The 18,827-nt window shown below is 48.0% G+C and overlaps 1 protein-coding gene across 2 annotated transcripts in view; it reads right to left on the bottom strand.

Annotated features, from left to right (window-relative positions):
- Window positions 1–7,773: 7,773 nt before the first annotated feature.
- SAP30BP (SAP30 binding protein) overlaps window positions 7,774–18,827 on the bottom strand; it is a 29,837-nt gene continuing 18,783 nt past the window's right edge. For both annotated transcript variants that reach the window (XM_050319205.1, XM_050319206.1), the window contains 7 exons: window positions 15,313–15,401; window positions 12,795–12,886; window positions 12,263–12,323; window positions 11,726–11,777; window positions 11,274–11,332; window positions 10,005–10,089; window positions 7,774–9,342 (listed from right to left, as the gene is read on the bottom strand). In XM_050319205.1, coding sequence (XP_050175162.1) covers window positions 9,161–9,342; window positions 10,005–10,089; window positions 11,274–11,332; window positions 11,726–11,777; window positions 12,263–12,323; window positions 12,795–12,886; window positions 15,313–15,401 — 620 coding nt within the window. In that variant the 3' untranslated portion in view covers window positions 7,774–9,160. The remainder of the gene's footprint in view (window positions 9,343–10,004; window positions 10,090–11,273; window positions 11,333–11,725; window positions 11,778–12,262; window positions 12,324–12,794; window positions 12,887–15,312; window positions 15,402–18,827) is intronic.

The raw sequence follows: 18,827 nt of genomic DNA, 5'->3' as shown, positions 1-18,827 counted from the left end.
CCTGCTCAGTATGAACAGTCCTGTTGCCCTGTGAGCCACCAACCTCCAATGATTTCGCTGGGCAGGTGCCAGCGGGCAGGGCAAGGGTGGCACAGAGCATCTGCTGCCACTCCTGCAGGAATGCAGCCTGCAATGTTTGTGCAAAAACACAGTAGCGGCCATTCCTCGATATCAGAAGTGCCCTCTGCAAGGGGAAAACATCACTTTCGCTTTGGGAAAGCTGCAGAACCAGGCAATGCTCCTAACAAACCACTGGTGCAAAGGGACAGAGGACAGGGTTGGAGTGTCAGATGGGGGGAGAGGGACCAAGGAGAGGGTTATGATGAGCCAGGAGCCCACGGCAGGAGCCTGGTCCCAGCTTCCATGCAGGGTTGGGGACACAGGAGTGGGAATTGCCCTTTCCATGGCTACAACCTGTCCTGCCGAGGGGTGTGTGGGGGCTGTGCAGGGGCCTGACCCTGGTGGATGGGAGAAGACATCTGGAGGAACATCTGTGTGCCCGTGTGTGCTGAGGACGGGCAGCACAGCGACAGCCACAGCGGCTCATGCAGGCTCAGTTCTTATCCCAGGGCAGGGATCAGGGACACAACTCATGCTCTCTCCCTCCCTGGCACATGTGGTGGCACAGAGCTGCCAGGGCCGTGCTCCAAAACTTGGAAATTATCAAGCCAGACCCCCAGAACACTGTCAGAAACTTGACTTGCAAATCAAATCATCTCTTAAACATGGGATCATACTGATATTTGAGTTTGTTTGCTCTCCCTATCCATTTCCCCTCCTTCCCCATGAGAGCTCCAGCAGTTGGAAGGCTCCATGTGGGTGTCTCTATTTGCTGTTTCCAGCAAGGGATCTCAGCTCTCAGACTGATCTCCAGATCTCAGACCTGGTCCCTGGCATCCTCCAATGAGGGACAAAACACAGCAGGACCCAGCCTGGGACCCACCTGGAGCTGCTGGGAGCTGGTTTGTGGCCAACACCACCCTGTGCTGGCAAAGGGCTGGTGGCTGCAGTGCTCTCTCCTCCTTCTGCCCCCCGGTTTGGGCAGGGGGGAACCCCAAGGGTCAGGCAGGAAGGTCAGGACCCTGCCTGTAGGACTGCCCAAACGCCGGCACAGCCCCAGGACCCTCCCGTTCCCTCCACGTGCTGCTCCTGGCACTTTCTCTGCTCCTTTGGCCCCACAAGACACTTTTCCTTTCCCTCCCCTCCGCAGGTGCTCCTCATCCCTCTTTTCCCTCACCTAACCCAGCTCCCTCACACCAACCCTTCTGTCCATTTCCCTATTTCCTGGCCATTTCAGATCCACCAGCTCGCAAATACCTGGGGACACCTGCGGTTCAGCAAAGCTGACCCTGAACCCCCCACTCTCTCTCCTGGCTTTTTCTTCCAGGGACTTCCCTCTCCTTTCTGCCGCCTCGCAGGGGGTTTCAGGCAGCCACTCATCCTGGGAAAAAACCTCCGGGGCTCCGCGGGTCGGAGGCACCCGCAGCCCGGCTGACCTTGCCTGGTGTCACCCCCGAGAGCCTCCCCCGGGTGCCAGCTCCGAGGCACAACCTCCTGTCCCCCTGCAAGGGGGCTGAGGGAGGCAGGACGGAGTGGGCAACCTTTGCAACCCGCAACAACCTGTCTGTCTCCAAAGGGCTCTGCTCTGCTCTGCCTTCCCACCTGGCACCCCCACCGCCACCCCCAGCCCGGCTCCCAAATACCTTCAGAGCCTCAAACCGCCCCGTGCAGCCCTCAAAGCCCTGCTGGGACAGGAGCCCTGCCCTTCCCAGCCGGACAAGAGGCACGAGACGGCGCCCGGCAGCCAAAACCAGGGGAAAACAGAGGGAACGAGCAGGCAGGGGCTGACCCCGCGCTCCGTGTCCTGCCTACCTGCCTGCGCAAGGAGCCCCGCGCCTTATTCCACCCCCCCAGTTAATCCACGCAGCAAAGTTCGAGCGAGCTGGACAGCACAGAGCACAGATGAATTAATTGCACAAACCTCATTAGCGCTGGGTCTGACTCAGTGTCCAAATCCTCTGCCGCAGCCCGAATAACAGGCACCCACACACCAAGCCAAGAAATTCTTCCAAAGGCAGAGGGGGAACGCGCTGGTTCACTGCTGCAACTTGATTTCCAGCTTTGGCCTTTTCTTTCTTTTTTTTTTTTTTTTTTTTTTCCTCCCTCCTCTCTACTTTATGTCCCTTTTTTCTTTCCGGTTAAACGTCAACTCCCGGTCCGGCGGGGAGGGCAGCGAGCCCGCGATCCCACATAACTCCCCGCGGATTTCTGTACCCTCCAGTCAAATATCGACTTTGTTCTCGCTCCCCTCGCTGTCCCGGGGCTGCCGCCTCTCCCTCCCGAGGGGCTGGCAGGGAGGAAAGGTGGGAGCTGCGATAAATGAGACTGGATCCCAGGTGAGGACGAGCTTTATCCCAGCGGGGAGGGAGGAGGGGGTGCCCGTGACGCAGGGTTGGCATTCATTCCTCCCTCGCACACCTGGACGGGCCGGCACAGCCCTCGCAGCCGCCCTGGACCCTCCCTCCACACAAGCACCGTCCCACAGGAAAAGGGCAGAGCGGGCAGTGGGAAGGTGCTGCCGTGGGAAGGGTGCGTGGAAGGGGTGCTCGGCTTCACCTGCCTGCTCAGGGCAGAGCTGAGGGAGCGCCCTGGCCCCCTTTGCCAGGGGTTTCTCCTCCAAATTTCCCACTGGCACGAGCAGCGTCGTCACATCCAGTGCCCAGGTAACTCCCTGCTGAAACACCAGGTAAACTCCCGCTGTGACAACCACACAACCGCCGATCCAGCCGTGTTGCCTTGCTTGCAAAGAGGACAGAACTGCATCCTGCTTTGTCCAGGGCACGAGCACGGCAGCCCACTCCCCACCTGCAATAAATCTGGCTCGAGGGTCAATTCAGCCCCCTGTAGCACGGTAAATGAGACATATCCACACCTGCTCCCAACGCATCCACCACCACCCAAACCTGCAACTAGCAGCCATCCCACCCCTGCATCCAGTCCTTCTGCTTGGGCTGAATCCAAAACCCCTTCCCCAAGGAACAGCAGAGGAGGGTTTGGAGTTCAGGTGAGGTTATTTTTGTGCCCCACAGCACCCTTTCACTTTAGAGAGGGTGGGGTTGTCATGGCTCAGACCCACTCACCCTCCCACAGAGCAGATGCGAGGGCAGAGGCTGCATTTCAGCTCCTTGATAAATCCTCACAAGGAAAACTGCATCCCCTCTGCTTCCACACAAACAATAGCAACAGCCAGATGAAAAAATGGCATATTTCCTGCCTGCCTTGGAGATCAAAAACACGGGCAGGGCACTTTCATGCTCTTCCTTATCAGTGTAGCATCACAGGGGCTGCTGACACACAGCACCGATCGAAACGTGAGTGAGGAGAAGGATTTCTTTCACTACAAGAAACAGGGAGCTCAAGTAAATATGTGTAAACTGTCTTAGCCCCAGGAAAAAGGAGGATGTGCTTGTGCCATTAAAAGCTGCAGCACATGGGAAACAGGCAGGGGTGCAGCGGAAGATGGCCCGGGCAGTTCAGGTCTGGTATTTCCTAGTTTCCCAACATTGGACTTGGCAACCTCAACATTAGCCCAGCCCTTTTGGAGATGCTGTTTCCTAGATTTAAACAAAAGTTCTGAAAGTGAAGGAGGTTTGTTGCTGGTTTTTTTTTTAAACCACAACAGGCATTGGCTACGACGTGAGAGCAGGGACAGGAGGTGCTGATGCTCGGGGTGCAACGGTGGCTGCTGGTGAAGGGCAGGGTGTGATCGTGGAGGGGCTGAAGGTACAGGGTCTCTCTCTGCCTCAGGGGGTCACAGCTGCAGCAGATGTTGTAGAGCATTGATGACAAAGAAAAATTGGGCTTCAGTTCCCAAGAGAGGAGGGGAGCTTGTGCTGGTGCTTGCAGAGGTGTCTGCTCACCTGCCCTGGTCCTGTCCAGCAGCAACGCCCACCTCCCACTGCTGCAGTTTTCCTCTTCTCCCACTGAGGGAAGCAATGCTGCCAGGCACTGGAGCTGAAAAAGACAGTTTAGGCTACAAGCAAGAAGCATTTTACTAAAAAAACCCAGTTATTTTAGTGATGGTTCCCTAACAAGAATCCTGAAGCCAACCAGAAAAGCTTGGGAGCAGCCAGCTTCCACCACAACATTTAGTGTCCTTGGTTTCTGGATGTCCTCCTTTCTCAACCTGAGATGGAGGATGTTTATGTTGGCTCCTCTAAAGGACCTCTGGTCTCATCTGCCAACACTGACAGCCCCAGGGCTTCCTGACACCATCTCCCTCCCCTTCATCCTGGAGCAGCAAGGCAGGACCAGCCCCTTTTGAACACCTCCTGCTGTGAGAAGGAGCCCAGCTGAACACCCTGGGTGCTGCCAGAAGAGCCTGAGATACTAATTTTGCACCTTTCTTTGAGACACGTTCCCCCAGCCTTAACTGGGCTGCTTTTAGGTAGATATCTGCAGGGTTTTCCAATATCAAGGTAATTCCACCATCAAAAAAAAATAATTAACAAAAAAGCTGTTTCATGGGTTGCCTTTCAGGCAGCTTCTCCAAGGTACTTCCACCAGGAAAGAACACCTGGTGAGCTCAGGTTCTTGCCTTGGTTCCATACCTTACACTCCCTGCCTGCTGGATCAGGCTTTTGCCACACAAACTGGCTGTTTTTATGGACAGAGACCAGGGGCTGCAGAGGCAGGAGGAGCAGATTTTGCTGCAGATGGCTCTACCACAGCTCCCAGCCGTGTACGTGGTGAACCTCACATTTATAAATCAGTGATTTTCTGCTGTGGCAATGTGGCCTAGAAATTTTTGCCCTAGGAGGGAAAACAAGTAATTTTGTAGCTCACACTAAATTATTGCTCCCTCTGCTGAGACTACCAGTCTGAGTGCCAATTACTGATAATTACCAGTGGCATCAGGGTTGATTATTTTCTTTTCTTTTTTTAATGCCATGATAGTTTGTACAGAACCTTTCTTCTTTCTGTCCTGCCACCACAGTGTGCCTGGAGACAGCTTTGGGGCTTTTTCTAGCTCTTTGTTGATTAGTTACAGCCAAAATCCTGCTGCTGCAGCACGTTCATCCCCTTTTTTAATTCTCTAACAACACACACTGCTAAAAGACAAATAAATACTTGATCCCATTGCTGCACCATACACCATAGTGGCAATATCCTGCTATATGGCATAAATTAAAAGAATGTGTAATAATGTATTATTTATTTCCATTAATGTGCATATAATTTATTGCACTAAATGACACTTAATATAACTCCCCATGTCATTAAAAGTGCAAGATGAAATCCTGTCACAGTGCTAACCACACCCCCCCACTGTTTTCCAGTGGATGTTCCTCGTCACGGACACGCACCTAAGGGAAAATCTCCTTGCTGAACATCCCTGATGCAGGGAAAGACCTGCAGCAAGAGGTAAGTGGGACACTGAAACAACATGCAAAGGATCCAGGATAAAACTTCAACCTGTGACAACCCTAACATCCATCCATCCAGGGAAAGCAGAACCTTCCAGGGATACATCAGCTGCCAAAGGCTGAACCTTCTGTCGTGCTCTCTGAGCACTTCAAGAGGCTACTCAAAGAGGAGAGAGATTAAAAACACCAGTAGCTTCACCTTCTATGGCTGCAGCAAAAGTCAGCCTTGTTCTCTTCTAATGCTGGTTCCTACAAACGTGGCAGGGGACACACACACAGACAGACAGACACACAGACAGACAGACGGACGGACGCCTTCCACGTGAAAAGGCAAAACCTTTCCTGGTGAAATCCCAGCGCTTCGCTGTTTACTGGCAACACAAAAGCACGAGCCTGGCCCCAGTCAAAGACAAGTTCCAAATAAACAAAGACCAAATATTGGAAGTCGTTGGTGTCCATGGTTCTCGCTCAGAACAAAAGGAAGGAAGTGGAACATAAACAGCCAGGGGTACAGCAGCGCACGGCGAGGCTCGGGGATGGGAAACGGCTCTGCAGAAATACGCTGCTGTAAACCTTCTCCAAAAGGAAGAGGAGACTTTGGTGGAATCTCACTGCCCTTTCAGGGGGTCTTGAACTTCAGCAGCAATTTAGTTATTTAAACATTTAACATTGGGCAGTCCTGGAGAACCCTGCTGAGAGGCATCTCGCTCCCTGTATGGAGATATTTAAGTATTATTTGGACACAATGTGCTCTAGGAAGACCCCACCAGTGATCCCTTCCAACCACAACCAGTCTGTAACAACTCTGGGCTTCCCCAGGCTCACCCCTCCCAACAGGAGTGAGCTGCCCCCACACCCTGATAACTTTCTGGGCACATTGCAAAGCCCACCTGGTTGAGGGGCTCCACAGCAGCTACAACTTCTCCCCTGCAGTGCTGCAGAGCTGGAAAGGAGCTCGGTGCAGGTGCTGGCTGAAACAATCACCTCCACACTGCTGGAGCCGTGTCATCAGCAAAGCCCTGGCACGGCCCAAAGCCTTGGGAAGGAAGACTCTTTTTTTTTTGTTAGTCTCAGTACATAACTCCCATAAAACAGACAGTACAGCAGCAATCCAACTAAAACATAGCTTCAGGTGCTCCAATTTCACGGTCTGAGGTGGGGCTGGCAAGGGCTGCCCTCCCCACCTGCTCCCTGGGTTCGGCAGCACCCAGCCAGACACAAAATAAAAGCGATTCCTGAGCAGGCAAAATCCCTTCCCACAACAGCATCAAAAGGAGGGCAGATCTCTAAATCACAACAAGCAAATAGGAAAGAAAATCAACACCTCGGGGCACGGAGGTGGGAGAGAAGACTTCAGAAGGGAGAGCAGAACCAGCTCTGCCAAGGATGACTTCATTACAGCAGCTCTCCTTTCTCCTCAGAGGCACAGACACACTTGAGTGTGGAGTCTCAGCTAAGACAAACCTACTCAAGCTGGGAGACAGCCGGGCTCAGGAGGGTGATAAGCAGAGAGAAGCCCTGTGGTTTTCAAGGAGTGTGAGTCTGTAGTTCTCAGACTAAGGAATGATGAAAATGGGACTGGTTTTACTCTCAAGTATGGTAAGAATGAGTATCTACAGGTTTTAGGAGTCAGAAGAGCAGCTTGAGCAATCACTATTGCAGCAACAAGAACCACCTTCAAACTGTTCTTAGGGGCTGTTTAACACACAGGCACTGACACCCTCAGTAGCTCCAGAGCCCTGCAATGAGCAGAGCCAGAGAGTTCTAAAGCAACGTGGTTAAACCTCCCTCCTGAGGGCTTCAGGTTCATGGGCCAGGAAGGGATCCTTTTCCCTCAGGACATCACTCCTGTGCACCTGAAGCTCCCTCCACCTTCTCTGGGGCACTGACTGACCACAGCCCAGCACAAGCCACCAACCTGTAAGATCATGTTTCTCAGGGACAGAGGCTTTCTCCTTAGAACTGCAGTTTCCAACCTGTGGCTCCACCTTTTACTTCTGAAAGTAACACACAAGGTAAGAGCAGTGAGCTGCTGTCCTCAAGTTTGTTACACAAGGCTTGGCATCTCCACTCCAACTTTTTGAAGAGAGAGAGAAAAAAAACTAAACCAAACCATGCCCATTTCAAGTTGCAGACAGCAAACACTGAGCCCTGAGAGCTCAGGAGCTGCCAGACCCAGCCCAGTCCTGCAGGTCTCTTGCACAAGCCTGTTTGGAAAGTGCTGCTCCAGGTGCCTCATGGCAACTCTGCTCAGGACACCTCAGCAGAGCTCAGGGAGTCTTCCCTTCATCCAAGCTTGCAGGAGTCAAGTCAGCAGCCCAGTGCAAAAAACCAAATTAAACAGAGATGTTTCAGTCTTGCTATTTTTATGCCTTTGAATATTTTATTGCTTTAAAAGAGTGACTCCACCATCTCCCCACGCTATAGTTTCATCAGTCCCCTGGTTTATCTCCCATGAGCACTTCTGGATACACAGATGCTTTTTTTAAAGGTAAAATGACTGCTAGGACAAAGTGTTTAACATGTTTTAAAGTTATCTAAAAGTAGGATACCAACTTCTTATTTCTACCTTAAGTCTCCATAAATGCAAAGTCCTGATCAAAAGTGACATAAGTTACACAAAAAAACTGAAAAAAGCCCCACTGAGTTGTCAGAAATTTACACTTCTACTGATCTGGCAAACATCTCTCCCATCACTGCTTGTGCACTAGAAAAAAACAGGCTCTGGGCAGGAATTTACCTGAAGAGAAATGCAGACACATGAATGACACCAGGGTTTTTTTAAAGGCTTTTCGATTTTTATACAATAAAATTTTCAACTGAAAATACTTTATCACAACAGTGGAGCAAGCAGTAACTGCCATGTGTGCATTCACAGAACATCACGAGCTAGTACAAAGATCGACAACATCACAATTAGGGTCAGACACTCTCCTCTGCTTATCTGCTGTCCAATCTCACTCCGTGGCAATGGAAGTATTTTTTGCACAGGTCTTTGCAAATGAGTTCACAAATCAAACTTCTACAGCTTAAGGGTTCTGCATAGAAATCTTCATCCTTGAGAGACGATAACAGGACTGTTCCAGCACAGTTTTCCTCAACAGTTCAACAACTTCACACTAAGATCTACACAGAGAGCACACGGGTACAGATGGCAGTGCTGGGACAAAGGGTGAGCCTACATTCACAGATGTAGATTGCTTCAGGTCTCTGCTACACATCTGAACGTGGACACTGACCACTTGTCTCTGCTTTAACTCCCTCAGAACTGAGCTGGAGCCCAGAGGGCAGCACCTATCACAGGCTGCAAGCCTGGAGCACGACCTGGAATACACGAGGATAACACTGATAGTCCTGTACTACCTGCCCTTTTATTTTAGTTTCCTTTTTTTTTTCCCCTAAACCACACTTGCAAGTAGGTAAGACCCTAATGCAGTAATTAATAAGCGAACTTTTACAAGCTGACTCCAGATACCACCTTCCTCCAGCACAACACACAGGCTGGTTCTTCCCCCAGCAAGCAAAGGCAGAGGCATTGTGGGCAGAGGTCCATTCCTGTGGGCACACGGCTGGCATGCCTGCTCCTGCTCCTGCCCCCAGTCTTCCACAGGGGAACTGTGGTCTGTTCCAAAGAATCTTGCCATCCTTTACCAAAGGCGAAAGCTACCCCTCCCTTCCGAGAACAATGGCTTCAGTGACAAACAAGTCCGAAAATCCAGGCCCAGCACACCCAGTCACTGCTTGGCCTTTTTCACAATGGTGCCCACAGCTGATATCACCGTGGTTTTGGAGCCACTGGCGCTGGTTGTCACTGTGACAACCCCTGGCAGTGTGGCAGTGGTGGTGAGGATGGTGGGCTGAGCTATCGTCGTTACGGGGATGGCAGAGTCCCACTTGCTCTTCCTCTTCTGGGCATCTGTGAAGTTGATTAAATCAAGCAAACGAGGATTAGCATTATGTTAAAGGTCACCAATTCCTTCTCAACACCCTGACTGGCCAACCCTTATTCTACCCCTGCTTGACAACTTCCCCTCACATTAATTTCAGGATACACTGGCAGTAAATGGTGGGGAGGAAAGACAACTTTGTACCTCGAGAGTCAAAGCAGAACTCTACACCTGAACTCCAGCCACATGGGAGTCAGGATCATCCCTGCCCCAGATCATAGTTAATTTTAACACCACACATATCCCAGTTGCTCAGCTACAGGCATGGGACACACTCATCACTCTCCAGTGGTTTCTCTCCCCTCCCCTCAGTTTAAAATGCAGGCTGTAGGTAGGAGAATGATTTTCAGTCTTTCCAAACCCCTTGAGATGTATCAGTCCCAAGAATGCTCTACAACCACAGCCAGTAGCAGATTTCTTGACATGCTAATAAATTTCTTCACTATCCCACCCGGCCCTAGTCTTTCATTCCAGAAGGAGAGACCTGGAATATGGGGACTAGAGCAGAGCTAGTCCAACAACCCCTAGAAAAAACACACTCTTGCATTATATGCACAATCAAGGAGGAGCCTTCAGGTTTCCAGGAAGCACTAATCCCAGCACCACTGCCACAATCCCAGCTGTTCCTCACCTCCCACAGTGGTACTGGCTGTTGTGGTGGTTGTAGAAGCGGCGCTCGTTGTTGTACCCTTTTTAGTGCCAGTCACAAATTCAATCTGGGAAGGGAGAGACACACAGGAGAAAGGGAGAAGATTAAAAAAAAATGAAGTGTTAAGATGCACAGTCTTTCTTTAACCCACAGCACCTATGTTTTTTAAACCCAGCTTTAATGTGATGTAAGACACTGGCCTCTGAGCTGCCCATCAGTGCAGACAGACAGACACAGACCTCAGGCCAAAGTGTACTGAAGCCATGACAATTAAGGATTACTACAACTCAGCTCCTAAGTCTGATGCAATAATAATGTGTGTGTCAACTGGGATTTGATATAGCTCAGACAGGACATATCCTGGTCATTAAACACTGTATTTATACAGTTAAAAGTTCTTATCCTTTTTCCTCTAAGAAACATGCAAGACAAGCCCCTACTTGCACAATTTACTGCGACTGCATCATGGCAGGAAAGCCTGGCAACAGAGAGCTACAACAGCACTGCAGCCTCAAAACTGCAGATATGGGCAAGGAGGTAATGAGATACCTGGGTTACTGTGCAAAAAAACCAAAACAAGCAGCAAGACACAGCATGCAGTGCACAAAAAAACCCCTCCACTGAATATGGAAGGAGCCTTCTGCAAGGTTAGATGGCAATCTCTAACATCAGACAGTTTTCTCCAACCAGCCACTGGCTTAAAGGCAATACAGGGCAGGAATAAAATCTTCCAAAGCCTGTGTTCTTTTTGGGGTGTATATAAGAATAACTGGGCTTGTCACAGAATGCACCAAGTTAAAATAGGCCCAATATTTCTGGAAATGAAAGAAGGCAATAACAAGGAGAACAGAAAGCAGATATTGTCTCACACTGAGATATGGTGAGGAAATTAAGCTGTAAGCAAGGCTATGCCACCAGGCAAAATGTCAGAGATGAAGGAAAAAAAGCTGTTCTTTATGCATTATCTTGCCCTTATCTGGCCTACTGAATACCATTTTTAGAGCTCTGGTTTAAAAATACTGACAAAACAGCAGGAAACCCAGTGGAATAAACAACCCAGAGGAATGGACCTGTAAGGAAGGGCAAGCAACTTTATCTGTGCAGCTCGGGAAAGGACATGCAAGGAGAAAGGAGAGAACCAGGGAAAACCAAGTAGTATTAGCACAGAAAGGGCAGAGCAACAAAATGAAATTCAGCAGGCAAAGAAACAAAACCCCTGCACCTCCATCTCTTTGGGGTTTGAGGAGCTACCTTTGTGCGTTCCTTCTTGGCCTTCTCCAATTTGTCCATTTCAATCTTCTGGGCTTTGGCTGAGAAAGATCAGAAGATGGGAAGCACTAAGAACAGTAAAACCCCCACAGCTCCCTCTCACTCACTCCCCATCATAAACAATCCAAACCTTCAAATTCTGTATAGAAAATTAAACTGCCATGAAAGTAACTTGAATCAAAGCACCACAGCACTAAATTAATGATTTAAGAGATGAAAACACTGAAGAACCAATTTAAATGAAAAGGCTTTCTTTCCAAACTGATGAAGCATCAATAACATTCAGGCACATCCAACCAGAATGAAGTCGTTAAAGAGCAGCATGTGATGACTTGTCATTTATAAAGGAAGTGGGGGCTCCAGTGCAGTTAATTAAGTACAAAACACAAAGACCTAAGCTAGGACAAAAAAAAAAACAGACTTCCTGGAATTACCTAGTGCCTCGTAATACGAATCCTCTGACCAGCCATGAGGGTCAAACATGTCCTAAAGAAAAAAAAAATAAGTCACATTGGGGCTATTTCCACATGGACAAAAAATCCAGTTCAAAAATGTTCAATGCATTTCTGTTCTCTGATGATAATCATTACTGATTTCTTCTTGTATCCCAGAGATCACATCAGACCTTCTTTTATGGGACCACGGTCTGTTGTGAATGAAGGAACAGCTTTGAAGCCAAAAGTATGCTGGGGTAAGTCATGCATTTTTCTGCTGCTCAGCTTCTGTCCCCCTTGAGGAGTTTCCTTTATACCTACACCCTTCAGTAGTTTTTGTTCAGAACCATTACAGCAAAGTTGGAGGCACTGAGGCTCACTGCCACACAGAAGTGTTCACTGCAGTGCAGGGTCTCAAAATGAAGTTCCCTTAAAGGACCTCTAAGCAAGCAGGCTCAAGAAAACCTCAGGTAAGACTTTACACCTCTCTATTATCTCTTACCCACTCCCTTTCCAGCCAAAAGCACTGCACCTCACCTTTGGATAATTTGTACCGAGTTCATCAATGGAACAAAACTGGATCAGCTTTTCATAGATGCTGCAAAGGAAAAACAAGAGTTCAGAACAGAACCAGTGAGGCAGAAATAAACAGAAGTGTTTCAGATGTGTCAGCAGAAAGAGAATTTGTCACCTCTTCACGCTGCAAGAGTGAAATCAGAACCAGGGAAGCTATGCCTGCTATGATGGATGTGGCATCCCATTAACCACAGTATTTCCCTCTTCCCCCCAGACATCTCCCAGCTCCCAGAACAGACACATCTTCTAAAATAGTTCATTCATTCAAAGTGTTCACATTTAAAATCTAACCATCACACCAACACTTGCTGTTGTCTCCCAGAACACAAGGAAGAGTTTTACTGTTTCAGTCACAAAAATGAGACAGACACAATTGGTTTGTAAGCAGGAGTCCTTCTTGCTCAGGATCCTTTTTCTGCTACAACTCCAGCAAAGAGGATATCCTTGGCATTTGCTCTGTGGTGCTTTGGTCACACATGAGATGGTGGCTCACCTGGGGTTGCGGAACTCCTTTTTCCTCTGGATGATGTAGTTCATGTCCATGCCCTCTTTCACCTTCCTCTCATACAGCTTTTGGATTTTATCCTACAGGAGAGAGATTACAGGGGGAGCCAGTAAGAAAAGGAGCAGCACAACAGCTGACTACCAAAAGTGTACATGTGGAAACAAGCCAACTGAACCAGTGACCCCCCTTGAGTGGAGCAAGGGTTCCACCTCTTGTTAATAGACACTTTCTCCTCTAAGGTCTGAAGTAGTTTCATGAACTGTCTGGATTGGTGAAGGAATTGATATTTGCACTTACTGAAGGCTTCAGTGATTAAAGATTTGCCTATAAGGCAGTAGCACAGACTCCTCCTTCCCAGTCTGTTGTTTCCCTTTATAACCATGACTTTAGAGTAGAAGCCAGTTCTGAAATCCACTGAGGGTCTCCCACAACCACCACACCCACCTTCAGTCTCAGGTGAGCTGGGCTACACTGCCCAGAAGGCAAAGCTCACAGCTCTGCCTGGGTAACAGATGAGCAGAGCCAAGTTCTGCTGGAGAACTAAACCCAGTGTGATCAGCAGGTATTGCTGGTGGTGCCCACTGGCAGCCAAACACTCTTGGGAACAATGCATTTGTAAATCCCTGCTTTGGTACAAGTGACCAGCCAGATGGAATCAGCTCCTCTTTGCAGATCACTCACATAGTTACAAAGCCCGTGGATAACTTATCAAAGTCCCAAAGTCCCTGCAAAAGGCAACTCTAAATTAGGTTGGAAATGTCAAGCAGTCTACTCTGCAAAGAGACTAAAAGCTTTCAAATCAAACATGATTTTTTATTTCCTCAGCAAGGTGGACAGAAGTACTTAAAAGTGTTCCTACTCTATTGATGCTGACAGTAAAGGCAGGAACTTTCAGATGGAACATGGAGTTAAGTGGTAGTAGTAGGAGAATATCCTCAGTAATTTCCGTCATATTTTCTTTATGACAGGAATTTCTCATATAAAACAAGACCAGAGGCTGGGCCTTCACTCTTTCAGGATGGGAGAGCTGAGTCAATCTGCCTTTGTTGCTTCTGGATAAGTCACTTCATGTCTCCCTCCCTGGACAGTCAACTCAAACACACAACTGACTATTGTCTGAGGGCTTGCTGAAGCCTGAATAAAGGAGGATTGTTAAGAGTTGATATGAAACTCCCATTTCAACAACCTTAAAAAAAAACTCTGTAAGATAAATTTTCATCAGGTTGTCACAAAATCAGCAAGAGGAAATCACACAATCTCCCCATCCAGCATACACGTTGTGAGGTTTGAAGGAACAACTGCAAAGAGGTGAATTTGGGGAGCAGAAGTGATTGAATAGGTGTTCCCTTTTGTCCCCTCCCCATGGAGTAGCAAATACGGTTCGAAAAGTCCATAGATGGGGAACTAGTCAGTCAATTTTACAATAAGAAATACTCCCTTTTGGCAGAATTCCAAGATACAGTTTATTAGAGGAAGAATTTGACAAAAGAGCAAGTCACCAGTGAAAAGCCCAGAACATTTTGCATCTCTAAGGAACAATCCTGTCTCCTTGCTCAAAGTGCTCTAAGATGTGGTTTGACCTGCTAACAGAGGACAAGTTCCCCTTTGATTTAACACAGTAAACTGCTGTGCAAGGGGAAAAATTCTGCTTTCTTCTGTCTCCTCTCTCAAGCTCTGTGCATTCCTCAGATCTAACGCACCCCAATCCATTGATGTCAGAACAGTAAAATCCTCCTGCAGCACCAGAGGAGGGATGGGTGTGCCCAGGTACACTGTGTGGAGAAGAAAGCATCCTCTGGATGGTGAGTCACTCTGAATCACCACTGCACATTAGGAGCTATTTTATAGAGCATTCCAGAAGTGATTCTTTACTTGTATTTCTACTGGGTGGAAAACCAGAGATAAAACTCAAATGGGCGGTAGGAAACAGCAGTCCCTGCTCTTTTCATTTGCACTCCATGAGGGGAACACAGCAGGTCACTGCAAAATTGGCCACTGCAATTATTTGGGTGTGCACTAGAAAAGACATGCATTTGTCTGGTTTTGTTGCCTCTAAGTTACCAGCCTTGCCTCTAAATGTTTATCTTCTAGAGATATGTAGGTGGAAAAGGAATCCAGTCATTGCTGTCTCAACTATTCCAGTTTAGGGGATTCTTGGGCTTGTATGGAAAACAATGATTTGTTCTTTTCTACAGAGCTGGATTTGCTGAGGTAAGAGGAAAGAAGCCTTCATGGTAAACATTGCTTCTGTGAGACCAAGAGCTGTTTCACAGCATTATTAACCCACAGACACTGGGAAACAGTTTTAAGCTACTCTGGTATTCCTAAACTAGACCTGCTATAAAGCCTAAAGCATTAACACAGGGCATTCATAAACAGCGTGGTAAAACCCAGCTTTAATGCTGGAGTTTTGCCTTGTGCAAAAATACTGAGCAGAGGTCCCAAACATCCCCTCTCCCTACTGAACTACAAGCCTTTGAAAAGAATGAAGTGTACTTATACCAACCTGCAACTGGTTAGAACATCTGCCAGGAGGCTCAGGAGGGATTTTGATCTCATCTGGAGACATGTTCCGCACTCTCTCTGAAAAAGAAGCTGGAGAGAGCAAACTGGGCATGAGTTCTGGCAGCACTGAAGGAAGTTTCAGCCATGCAAGTCATTAAATTGTTTAATGTCCTTGCTGGCACCACTCTGTCATTGGGAACCAACGGGCAAAGGTAATGGGAATGCTGACAATGGTAATCGTGGTGTTCTCAAGAAGCTGAGCAAGAAGCAACTAATCTGAAAGTTTACATCATTGCAAGAGGGAAGTGATGCTTGTTTTATTGATAACTACCTCCAACTGTGCTTCTGTGTCACACCCATGCTTAAAGCTTCATTTTCAGGGGTCTCTTCATCCCCAAATGGAAATGTAAAAGCTATGCTACTTCCCACTCCAGCTGCAGCTGTTGATAAGATCCTCAAAAGCAAAGAATCTTCAGAGGAATAAAGGTTGGGTCGTGGCATGGATCCCTAAACCCCTGCACTGTGCACCACATACCCAGCCCTGCACTGCTCCAGGTCTCCCATACATTCCCATACCTTCAGGTCCTGCTCTGAACAGTGCAGGTAACCTGGAATCTCTGCCAAAGCTTGTGCTAGGGCACTCTTGGAGAGAGGATCAGACCACGCATGTGGAGGATCACAGGACCAACTCTGTGCAGCCTGGCTCTTTGCCATTTTGGGGGAGGTAATCACTTTGGGTCTTATTAAGATCAAGACATACCCAGATGAACCAAAATGGTTCAAGAAGGGAACGACCCTCCCCAGGGCTGTCAGGAATTAACCACAAGAAATTCCATTTCATCCCTAAGGTAACATTTCCTCAACAGGCACTTTGATGTCTGCTTACAGAGACAGACTATTGCAAGAAGGAACAACTCGTTCTGCAGGACTGGGAACAGAGCAGCACAGTCTGCCAGATTTCTATAGCTGTTTGTGTTGGGATATGCTATTAAAGTACCTGATTGCCCTCTAAAGATTAGTTTACAGAGTTATGAGCAAAAGAAACTGCCGTGCTTCCCCCTATTGCTTGCTGCTTTCCCACTATTATGGGAAACCCAGGCAGTGTTCTAGCCAAGTCTTGGGGCAGAGATTTGTGCCACCTTTAAGCAGCTGGGATTGTTTTCAAGCATAATTTGTACAGGGAACACATCCCAGAGCTGGTCTGCAGTGGGTAAGAGACCTGACAGCAGCACAGAGCTCACATCAACCAAGTCAGCTCCTCAGCTCTACGTTCCTCAGCAGGAGCTGCCTGAACTGCAGCTCACTGAGCTCAGCTCCTCTGAATAAAGGCCAGAAAGGCACAAGGGACAGACACTGGGGTTGGAACTCAGGAGAGCTGAGGCTACAGATAAGCAACACCACACATGATCAGCGCTACTACAGTTTCCACGTCTTTTGTAAAAACGTGAAGCACTAAGGACAACATCCTTTGCAGATGCAAAGCTGGCAGGCGACCACTCATTCTGTTTGATCAAGATGTTGCTGAGGGTTCAATTCTTCAGCAGCTGCCAGTAAGGAACAAAAAGTGTCCTCTGGCATTTACTAAGAGGGTGCCTCTATGGAAGAAGGAAAGCCTGCCAGAGCCCCAACAGAAAGGCAGAGCTCCCTGACAACAAGGCAGACATTTGTTATAGGTTACAGCTGCTGATGGGATGGGGAAGCCTCTGGTTTAATTAGAGCTCCAGGAACTCAAAGACAGGAGCAAAGAGACAGAAGTGTTCATAACACACAGCACACTAGGCTTGCTGGGGAAGGTGAAAGCTGATTAATGGCCTAAGAGATTCACAGCATCAGCAGAAATGTTAAGAAAGAAAAACAGCCACTAAATACAGACTTCTTAAGGCAAAGAAAGGACATTAAAAAAAAAAGAATTAAAAAAAATCAAACCTAGCTCCAGACTAGATATTTCATAGGCTCCCCTGTCTTTGCAGATGACCAGAAGAGCCACAGAGAAACAAAACATTTGTGGGAACTGTGGGGTCATAAACTGAGAAACTCTGGGCAAGACCTCTGTCTAACCATCAAAAAAAGTTAAAGTCATAAGTGAATGTTCAGTAACCCACTCAAAGCTCCCTTGTAACAGAAATAATACTGGAGGCAGAACAAGAGCTCCCAATGAGACAGTATATTTTGATGCATGACTTTCAGGTTTTGGTGCTCATTTCCTCCTTTGTTTGAGCCATCATTTATCAACATTATACTGATAGAGGAAAGCATTTCTTAACAGTTTACAAGGAACTAGAAGCAATGCATCTTTGTCTCCTGCAATCCCACCACAGCTGTAGGCAGCTGAACGCTCAGTCAGCAGAGAGGCTACGTGCACACCTCACAAACTGAGCACAAATATTCAGCATTACTCAGTTCTTTCATCACATTGCAGCCAGACTGAGAGGCCACGTCACCATGAAGAAAAGGATGAGTTTAAGGATGAGTGTAATGCCTTTGGGCTTATTTACAGTAAGGAAGTACAAACTATCCATGCCCTCCAGCAGTCCTCAAACTCCTTCCCCTAACAGACAGCAGAATGGCTGATTCCACAGCATCTTTCCACCAGTTCTTTCCATAGGGGAAAGGGCAACTGGGATGATCATTCAAAATAATCCTGGAACTTGCATATACGGCCACAGGATCCTGTATAAAATGTGTTGCATTTTCAAAGTCCCAAGGGCAGCTTTACACCATCCATACAGCAGTAACTGCAGATGAACAGCCAGCAACAAGGTGTGTCCTCACAGGATACATCCAACTGCTCTGTGCATCCTGTTATTGCTGCCAAGATCAAAGTTTTAAATGGACATGAGTCACAGGTGACACTGGCTGCAGCCTCTAATTGGGGTGTGATTTGCAGGCTCCCAGCCTCGAGGATCTCCAAGTGGAGACGTCAGGAAGTTGGCTGTTGGCACAATTAATCAGTCCGGGCACACCCAGATTCTGGCTCATAGTAAGTAAATATCTTTCCCCAATCAGATTTATAGTCCAGACAAAGAACTAAGGCCATGAAGCAGATCCCAAAATTCAGATAAGGGTTCAAGAAAGTAGGAGCCAATGCCTCTCAAAGTACCCTGCTGCTGGACACCACCACTCAGTGTGTACCTTGCAAAGATTCAGCCTCTCAGTTGTCAGTGAAGGATAACTGAGTGACAGATCTTGGTGAGGCAGGTAATTAATTGGAAATGCTACATTAAATCTACTTCAGTTTGAGACACATGGGTTATCTGACCTATGTCCAACAGCACAGAGACAATCTGCATAGCAGGAGAGAAAGTGTCACAGCACAAACCATGCCCTTCCTTCCAGAGGGAAATGAGTGCTCTCAGTCCAAGGGCTGTGCTGGAGGCATGGCTGGAGGGCACACAAGAGCTTTGCTCCCTACAGATGGGTAAGAATGTTTTCCTGGTGCAGAGAAAACCAAAAGAACAAAGAGTATAATGGGTGCACAGGACAGACCAAGGTGTGGATCATCTGGGGTCTGGTAAA

Source organism: Myiozetetes cayanensis, unplaced genomic scaffold (genome assembly GCF_022539395.1).
Source record: "Myiozetetes cayanensis isolate MyiCay16 unplaced genomic scaffold, myiCay2020 scf22, whole genome shotgun sequence".
Taxonomy (NCBI): Eukaryota; Metazoa; Chordata; class Aves; order Passeriformes; family Tyrannidae; genus Myiozetetes; species Myiozetetes cayanensis.
Note: the sequence above shows the minus strand (reverse complement) of the source record. Positions and strands in the feature narration are given on the sequence as shown.